This window comes from Borostomias antarcticus (genome assembly GCF_949987555.1).
Source record: "Borostomias antarcticus genome assembly, chromosome: 13".
In the NCBI taxonomy this organism is placed as follows: Eukaryota; Metazoa; Chordata; class Actinopteri; order Stomiiformes; family Stomiidae; genus Borostomias; species Borostomias antarcticus.
Window position 1 is genome coordinate 9,654,884 of NC_140246.1, and position 9,969 is coordinate 9,664,852.

The 9,969-nt window shown below is 42.7% G+C and overlaps 1 protein-coding gene across 1 annotated transcript; it reads left to right on the forward strand.

Moving 5' to 3' along the window:
- Positions 1–1,015: 1,015 nt before the first annotated feature.
- On the forward strand, positions 1,016–9,612 carry tspan33a (tetraspanin 33a). The gene is made up of 8 exons (XM_084447874.1): positions 1,016–1,306; positions 4,065–4,122; positions 4,612–4,739; positions 4,902–4,976; positions 5,620–5,715; positions 6,695–6,823; positions 6,911–7,072; positions 7,779–9,612. Exons 1-8 carry the CDS (start codon positions 1,211–1,213, stop codon positions 7,878–7,880), a joined length of 846 nt encoding a protein of 281 aa, XP_084304000.1. The 5' UTR covers positions 1,016–1,210; the 3' UTR covers positions 7,881–9,612.
- Positions 9,613–9,969: the final 357 nt, after the last annotated feature.

Consider the following 9,969-nt stretch of genomic DNA (forward strand, 5'->3'; position numbering starts at 1 on the left):
AGGTCAACATTGACCGGAGGGAGTGATAATCAGACAAACGCTATTCTAGTTGCGATGGCTTACAGCCATGCACAAAAAAATAATGCCTCTTGTGGTAGCAACATAGAACTGCAGGTCAACAACATGACGGAGGAAGGGAGGGAGGGAGGGAGTGACAACCAGACATTTGCTACCTTTGGTGTGCTGGCTTACAGCCACACACAAAAATACACTACCCACGATCCTATAGTACAACAGCAATGTCTCCACCCATCACAGTATGTAGGCCTACTAAAATGTTTATCCAGGATTCCTACAGCGTGAATAAGCTGTGATATTTATCCTTTTTTAATTCAAGCTATCTGAAGCAAGCCATGCTCATCATATTCACTGCAAAATCTCCAATGCTCATATGAAAAAAAATCACATTTCACTAACATGGTAGATTTAGTGTGATATTTTTCAGTATTATACAGTATCTCAAATACCGTCATTGTATTTTGAATTCTGTCCTCATCCCGTCCCCCTCCACCAATCAGACATTCCTGTTGGCAACTCCACCCAACCCCCGCCTAGGACTACAGTACATCCGGCCAGATTGATTGGCAACCAATTGAATACAGACGCAGTTACTCTGCAATTAGGAAGACAGACAAAAACGTTTCTCACCCCAGTCAGTTTGAGAGAGAGAGACAGACAGACAGAGATACATACATACATACGCGAAGGCTGCCTAATGTGTAATTTAAGCTTGTTTGAGAACATTTTTTGTACAATTTAATACGTTTTAGAAGATCAAGTAAAGGCCAAACTGCCAGCTTCTCACTTGGCTCAACAAGAACATGACCTTCCCTTGGTGTCTATGGTTGTGTGATGATGGTGAAAAATTATATCAATACAATCTTAGATTGTAATCTCTCTCTGTAAATAATTTGCTACCGCGTGTGGCAATTTTGATGCAGGTGTCTGCCTCTCGCGACTCACTAAAGCACGCCCACTTCTTGCAGCCTGAAGGGTTGTTTCTGAGGTGTGGACAATCACAGTTTTCTCCAACCATTAACAAGGAAACATGATAGATCTAGTAACCCTGGGAAGCGAGCTTTGGAAATAGTCTGAAAATGAAAATGGATTTATGAATAAGTGCAGAATGAATTTAGTGGGATTCATCAAGACCTAGGCTATAGGTTCACTTTTACACACGGACGGACTGGTTTGATACTCCGATTAAACCATGGGGAGAAGAAGAGGACAGACATATGACGAAGACTTCACTTTTGTCAGCCCTGTTGTGAAATATTTACTTTTCATTTTCAACCTAATTTTTTGGGTAAGTGTTTTGCCTAAAAAAAACAGCGTATTCGGTGTTATGCGCTCATTTTGGTGAGGCGCCTAGGACAATCTTCTCTCTTGTTGGTTCTAAAACTGTTGCGAAACTGTAAAGGCAGGTTAATGATTGATTTGAACACTATTAAAGTCTGGGTGTTAGGCTAGTAGAAAAATACAAACTTAATTTTCATTCACCATATGTAGTCTACAGGATGCACCTTCTCCACAGTTTAGGCTGCTCTTACCAAACAAATCAACAACCTTCATGATTAATTAATTTAAAAAGACACATTTTGAAAGTGTGTAGAATCCTATGATCTTTCACCTGTAGGCTACCAACCGTTTTCAACAGATTCAACTCTTTTCTAAACTGAGACAGGAGATACAGTAGCCTATTCTTAATCACTGAAGTAGGAATACTTTATATTAAGCCTACACTTGTCTTTCTTTTGATTTCCCAAGTTACTAAACAAGAATGAACTATAGGCCATTGCAAAGGCGTGTGCCTATTCGGTAATGAACATGTTTAAACTTCTGTGATGTTGAGTCATGGGCTGTTGAAGAATGTACAAACCTTTACACCATACAGGCCCATGCCCATGACAATGTAGCAACACTTAATTAGACGTTTCACCTTGAATTGAAACTTTGTGAAAAATGACCTGACATAAATTATTAACTATTACACTTTATTATTAATGAACTGTCATTGGACTTCTAGCCTTCTATTTCTAAATTATAGTTAATCTAATAGTTCTCTGATTTCACTAACAATGCCGAAACCCATAGACTCAGTAAACAAAACTCCCTTGAGTTTTCCAGCCTACAAACACTGTACTTTCTGCCAATCCACTTTCACATCCTCCTTTCATGGACCACGCAGTTGCTAAGGAAGCCAAAGTTTCATTGATTCATATGCTGATGATGCGACGCAGGGTTCTGTGAGAAGAGGGCCCCCTGCTTTCTCCTCCATCCAAATCTGTTTAGCAGTCAAATGAGTGCATACATTATGCGTCTTGAATACTTCAATCAAATCTACCATGAAGCTGTCTCATAATTTTAAAGACAATTTGCTCCCTTTCCCAGAGACATTGAGAGAACGCTTTTACTCCCAGGGAGCTTTGGCAATCAAAAGTAATATTTTCACACTAGGAACAACCCTCTTTCACGTGTGCTAAAGAACCACAGCCCCCACCAACTGTTCCACTGTCTGGGGATTTCTTCTTAAGACCTATCAGAACAAGCGGGCTTCTTATTCTAGACTAGGATTTCAAACAGTTTTTTCAGGGTGTAAGTATGTACCACTATGCAGTATTAGTAGGCTGTGACGTGGATTTGGGCCCAGTTCCACTATCGCCTACTTTTCATCACATGTACAGGACTCAGCACCTCAGCGGTAAGGCTGTGTGCAGAGTCATATACAGACCAGCATGGATAGAGAAACGAATGAATAGAGGAGCTGAAACACAAGGATGGCAGGAAACCAGAACAAGGTGAAAACGGCCCAGCAGTGCCCACAACAGGAAGTGTCTGAACCTGAGAATGTCGTGTAAAGTTGAGTCGAGCTGAAAACAGTAGAGTTCTGTGACCTGGATAAACCTTTGTACCTCAAGTCGACCTTGCTGTCTATGTTTGAAAATCCTGATCGATCCATCATAATGTGCCACAGCTTGTGAGTGTGCAGAACGACAAGCTATAGTGTGCTCATAGAGCTAGGCTACTCCTTAGCCCGGTGGAAGAGATGCAGTCTTGTACAAACTTGCATCTGTGCTGTATGGAATGTGTTGTCATTGTTTTCCACCCCCTCTGGCTACTGTAGCTGCAGAATGTGTCAGAGGAACATGACATGTCATAAGAGGCAAAACAGACAGATTGAATTGTGTGGGAGAGGTTATATCCAAAATATGACTTCATTTTATATCTAAATTACATTTTTCACCCCCTTCACTTTCAAATGACAGCAGAGTTACATCCAAACTAGCAATATCATGAATCAGAAGTATGAGACTTCAGGAAAGAGCCCAGGAATAGGTCAGTTTTACTCTACCTCCAGCTCCTCTGCTGTTGTCATGTAGTATGTAAGGCATTTCAACAGTATGAGAACTGAGAAGCTGGCCACAGGAAAGTACCCAGAGCTTGGCTTTGAGGTATCTTTACTCACACACAAAAGCAGCATTTGTGTGAGTTATCCCTGTTTTTTTTTTGTCAAGCGGACAAGTAGCTCTTTCTCGGTTAACACATCTTTTCCCTCAACAAGTGGCCAAGGTGTAGCCAGTGTGGTAACTGGATACTGGGCTTTGAGAGGGGGGTTTCTGCGGAATGGGATTCCTGTTATACTGGTGGGTTTGTGTTTGAGTCCCTGGGTGAAGTTGAGTGCGAAGGGAAAAGCCCATTATGAGACAAGGTCCCTATCGCTGCCAAGTTTATTTAAAGTCACATGAGAGTGGAGCCAATGGAGAACACAATGCCACTGTCTACTTTGAACTTTGGCCCTTCAGCAGCTCATTATGAATCAAACTACAGGTTGAACATTTTGCTACACAACTCTCTTCACTTTTCCTCACTGGTCAATTTGTGTTGTATTTTTGCAATACTGTGCCAATACTGTCAGGTTTAATGAATGAGAGTTACTGGCAGAAATAGCCACTCCCATGAGTCAGTGGCATCAAATTTCAAACAATCTCAACAGTGCCTGAAAAGTCGCTAAACACAACATGACATTGTGACATTTCTCCCCTTTCTCTTCACATTTTCATCAGGTGATCTCATTGGTGATGGTATCAATTGGCATATATGCCAGGATGATGAAGCATGCAGGTAAATTATCTTCCATTGACAAAAGCATAATCAACATTCTGTGTGAGAACCCTTAGTGCCTGTGAAGTATTGAATTTCCACAGGTGCTTGTGTAGCTTTGTATTGAAACCACGTCTATTGAATTCAGCTACAGAGCACGGGTAAAGCAGCAATGGCCAGTGTAACACTGGAATTTGAATAATGTTTTAGTCTCCGTCCAAAGGTCACGCTTTGTTATGAAGAATGTCAGAAATGTTACAAATCCAGCTTCTAAATTTATAAGGAACCTGTCAACGTGTGAATCGTTCTCAATGACATAGGCAAACAGATAAAATGTCACTTGCAGCTCAAGAAAAACTACTTTCCCTCCCTCTCACTCTTCCTCTTTCTTTTTCTCTTTCTAAAACCCCCCAATTTCTCACTTCCTTATCTACGCTCTCCCTGTTTTGTTCTGTTGTATATTTCTCTTACCTCTCTCTCCATCTCTGCTCTCCTCCCTCGCTACCCTAGAGGCTGCCATGGCCTGCCTGTCCGTGGACCCTGCCATCCTGCTGATGATCGTGGGGGTGATGATGTTCCTCATCACCTTCTGGGGCTGTGTGGGCTCCCTCAGGGAGAACATCTGCCTCCTGCAAACGGTGAGTGGTCTGGTCCGTCCGCTGACCAGTGTGACTTTCTGTACAGTACAGGCTTTTAGGAGTTTTTGACCTCGGAAAGACCATTCAAAGACTGTGACAGGTCTGTAGGTCGACAGTGAGCAGGTGATGGATTCGTTCTCCGTCTGTGTATCTCTCCTCCAGTTCTGCATCTTTCTGACTATCATCTTCCTGCTGCAAATAGCTGCTGGTGTCCTGGGCTTCGTCTTCTCAGATAAGGTATCGTGTCTCTGTTAGGTCACCACCAACAGTCAGATAGTGGGTCAGACATATTGTAAGTATAATTATTCAGACATGGATGTTTGATGATCATGGACTGAATCTTGATTAGGTTGTGACTGTCCTGCGTTGGGTTGAACTTGAACCAGCACCTTATGTGCCCTTGTGTCTACAAAGGCACTGTGTCAATGAGTCCAGATGCTTGGCAAGCGCATCCTTCAGATTGAATTAGGAAAACAGCCAAAGAGCGCCCCCTGCTGCTAGTTACATTTCACTGCAGTTTACTCCACACAGTCCATACTATCTTCCTCCTCCGAAACATAATTCAGTTTGTTTAAAAAGCACTTAAAGCTATAAACCAGGAGTCCATTCGCTGAGTTTGTTAACCCCCGAAGTTGCATGTGTTGTGTCCTATGTCCTACTCACTGTGTGTAATGTGTGTTTCACCATGTGGCCAATTAAAGACCCCCCCCCCCCCCCCCCTGTAATTTTTTGGGTGTCATTTTTTAAAGTACTCTAGACAAATATATGTATTTGTGTACTTCAATAAATAATTCTTGTCACTTACCTTCGTCAAGACAGGAGATATTTCAGCTGAATTTAACGACGGCTTATTCATTTGAGTGTTCTCTTTTTGCCAAAGGCACGGAACAAAGTGACTGAGATCATCAATAACTCCATCGTTCATTACAGAGATGACCTCGATCTTCAAAACCTCATCGATTTTGGACAGAAAGAGGTCAGGAAAATCTTCAAATATGACTTCTTGAGTTCTTGTTTTTCCAGTCTCATGTATTAAAGGAAAATGCTCGTTTTTGACAACCTGGACCTTATTTACGACATATTATAAGAAGTTTGACTCACCCAGATCACTTTTGTGTTGTTCGGAGGCCTGTAGAAGAAATTTAAAATCCAGCGCGAGCCAGTATATCCATGTAATGGCGGCGCACGGGGCATAGGGAATGCAGTTTCTCAAAATCCATTTTCGGCCGCTAAACGGTTGTTTTCATCAATCACATTGCATGAATCGACAGTTGATATTCCTCTACGCGAGCCATTCTTTCGGTTTTCAAATACGTGGTCTGTAGCCTCTGTAATATGATCTTTACACTGGCTATGCTCCCTCACATTCTCTGCGCTACGATCGGATTGTTGCTGACGAATGACGACGACAATATTCTCGGCACCAACTACGATCGTAGCGCAGAGAATGTGAGCCGGAGAATAGCCAGTCTGCGCGCTGGCCTGTGCGCATGCGTGCTGGAGCAAGTGGGGGAGAGGCTTGTAAAGATCATATTACAGAGGCTACAGACCACGTATTTGAAAACCGAAAGAATGGCTCGCGTAGAGGAATATCAACTGTCGATTCATGCAATGTGATTGATGAAAACAACCGTTTAGCGGCCGAAAATGGATTTTGAGAAACTGCATTCCCTATGCCCCGTGCGCCGCCATTACATGGATATACTGGCTCGCGCTGGATTTTAAATTTCTTCTACAGGCCTCCGAACAACACAAAAGTGATCTGGGTGAGTCAAACTTCTTATAATATGTCGTAAATAAGGTCCAGGTTGTCAAAAACGAGCATTTTCCTTTAAGTCAGCCGCAAGATGCGTGGCACGTTTTATCTCTTTTTGGCCCCTGTTGTCTGAAATCCCCCTATGCATATCAAGTGCAGGCTATAAGTTAACAAATGTATGTTTCATTTATCCCCTCAGTTCAGCTGTTGTGGAGGGGTGACCTACAAAGACTGGTCCCAGAACATGTACTTCAACTGCACCCCAGACAACCCGAGTCGCGAGCGCTGCTCCGTGCCTTACTCCTGCTGCCTGATCTCCGTGGAAGAGGTCAGAGGTCACCCCAACACCTTCTGTCATTTTATCATCGTTCTGGCCGTCTGTCTGATGTGTGTTTGTGTGTTTCTGCGTCTCCAGAAGGTCATCAACACCATGTGTGGCCACGACATGCAGATGCTGGACTACCTGCAGGCCGGGGAGTTCATCCACACCAACGGCTGCATCGACAAGCTGGTCAACTGGATCCACAGCAACCTGTTCCTGCTGGGGGGCATAGCCCTGGGTCTGGCCATACCACAGGTAGACAGGCACACGTGCGCGCGTGCGCACACACATTTTAACCATTTATTTATGTCCACATAAAGAAAATTACATACATGGACACATACTAAAGGTGCAGTCAGTATACAATCACAATTCATGGACCAGCGACACATCTTTCAAGGGTACAAATAGCAGTATCTCTGCCATAAACAGTCTGACAGCAGAGACAGAGCAATACTTAGCAAGGCGTTTGGCCCTCTTTTTGGTTGTGTATGTCCTAGGCTGACAAATATGAACCCAACTAGTCTGCATCTGTACCCTAGCTCTGAGATGGCATTCAGGAGAGATTGGTACTTAATGACCTTGATCACGAAGGCTTCCTCTAGGCTAGGGTCAAATGTGCAGGCTACCTCCAGAACAAACACCTCTCTGGATACTTCACTGACAACATCTGGTGAATTAGCAGACAGATGTGTAAAAGTGGCTGGGTTACAGCAGAGATGGAACATGGTGGGATTGACACAGGAATGCCTGTACATTCTCACTGAGGCTGGAAAATTAGATATGTCCTTTACTATCAAGTCCACTATTCTGTCATGATGTGCTATGTACATTCCTTTGTAGGCATAACAGCCATTCAAGATTTGACGCAAGCACACACACGCACACACACACGCACACACACACACACACACTGTGAAAACTCACCAGCTCACTTATCGTCTTCCTCCCTCCCTGGTAGCTGGTGGGCATCCTGTTGTCCCAGATCCTGATCAACCAGATCAAGGACCAGGTGGAGCTGCAGGACTACAACCAGCAGCACCGCTCCGATCCATGGAACTGACCCCCCTGGGATCCACTGCCGCCATCCGGCCACACCAGGTCATATCAGTCTGGGTCAGAACTGTGGATCCACAGTCATTGTAGGAGTCAGGGTCTATGGAGGAGGGTGTTTGGTGGGTCTCTATCCCCCTCTACTGGGCATGGACCAAGCTCACATGTGAAGCCTCTTTCTATTGACTGTTTGACCCCCTTTTTAAAGGGGCCCGTAGGTTCTTGGATGGACTATTCAGTCTAAGTGCCCACCGTACAGCCTATATGGTATTTTATAATTGTGTATGACGAGGGTTGAGAAATAATTCAAACCGCTACATTCAGATATGGCTGTCCTTGACCCCTCGCCATCTCAGTACAGCACAGTCATTCATATAGAAAATGAGAAATAAACAGTTATGTAATTGCCATCACTCCAAACACTTGCTAGTGGTTTTCTGAGTTGCGTTTGGCCTTGGTCAGCCAGTAAACGTATCTAGATGATCTGAGAACAAGCTTGTTGTACGTGTTGTAATGAAGTGTCTGTTTACGAACCGCTGCTGTTGTGTAATGTACGGCTGCCAACCATTGTGTCATCTCTGTTACGAATTATTTCAACACATTTCAGGGATATTAATTTTGTAAAGTTTGTGTGAATGTTTGAATGTTTAAAAAATGTCCATTCCCCTTCATCTTTATTCTTTTTTTGCATATTGTTGTACTATACGGTTCAAATACATATTTTGAGAAAATGCCACTTGCTTCAGATGAATTGTAAATTAATTGTAAATGTGGCATAACTGTGACATAACCACCAATGTAAAATGTTACATAACCCTTTACGTTGAAAATTACCTGAACCTGTGTGAACCCTTTATAAAGCATGACATGCTTAAACATGTTTTGTGACAGAGGCTTTATGAAGAGCCCTTATAAGCGCCACTTCATCCAAAGTGGGTCTTTTGAAGCATTTTGGGGATACCATAGAAAAATGTTGCACCTGTTCTGTAGTTTATTAATGGATTAGATACTGAGCCCTCAACCAACAAGGGGGGGTTTCCCCATTGGAAAGCACAAGACAAACTCTCAGCTTATAATAAACACTCTTTATTCCCATAATGGCGTTTTGTATTTAGTTTGGCACATACTGTAACTACGCTGTTTACATTCATGTTCTGAGTCCCCATAACAATGTTAGGTTGTCCTACCTAGCCCAAATTATGCTGCAATGTCATTTTTCCTACTGTTGTGGGCTGATATTCTGTGACTGCAAATAATGTATCCAAGTACAGTAGAACAGTATAGCGTTAATTATGTGCATTGAGCAGTATCATTTAGACATTCTTTTACAGTGTTGTTTCCTGGTCACATGTTGGGACGTGTCAGTGGAGTGGGTATGGGAGGATGTTGAGATTTAGGTTACATGTGAAATAGAAAACAGAAGGGAAAGGATCCACAAATACCTACCCCTGACAACCAATGTATTTGTGCTTTTCTGTACAGACAGTGTGGATTCATTTATAGGCTACTCCTGTATGTTAAAGGTTATTTTGGCATGCAAAAACATCAATTTACCAAATGTGTGATGGTAAATTCTGTCATTCACCACTGGGTTATGGACATACGGTATCTTAATGAATGTGTAAAATGTGTTTGTCTTTCATCAGCTTAGTAGCTTCTGAGACGTTTTTCTTACTTCTTGCATCTATAAGCAACACCTGATGTGAAGAGTGACATTTTCTCTATATATGTTTCAGTGTAAGACATCATAATGAGAAGGGGTGATAGTAGGTCTACTATTTTCATTATTGGAAACATTTAAGCTTGCTCAAGTTAATCCCCATTCAGAACTCATACTGTATACTGTATATGAACTGGTGTAAAGAAACAAAAAAAACTCTCATCCTATTTTTCTGACAAGTGAACAAAAGCCTGAGCTTGATCACATTCCCGGCCTGAAATCCGATGCATGTGGGCTTTGGAACAGACGTGAATGTGAAACACTGCTTAGATGCAACTCTGCTGTGTATGTGTGTGTGTGTGCGTGCATGCATGCGTGCGTGCGTATGTGTGTACCTATGAAGTTTGTACTTACATGAACTACAACATCATTATCTCCC

Bases quoted from the DNA above. Each gene is read 5' to 3' on its own strand.
- tspan33a (XM_084447874.1), top strand. From the start codon at position 1,211: ATGGGGAGAAGAAGAGGACAGACATATGACGAAGACTTCACTTTTGTC. The intron at 5,716-6,694 runs GTCAGGAAAATC...TTATCCCCTCAG, and splicing joins TCGATTTTGGACAGAAAGAG to TTCAGCTGTTGTGGAGGGGT. The intron at 7,073-7,778 runs GTAGACAGGCAC...CCTCCCTGGTAG, and splicing joins TGGGTCTGGCCATACCACAG to CTGGTGGGCATCCTGTTGTC.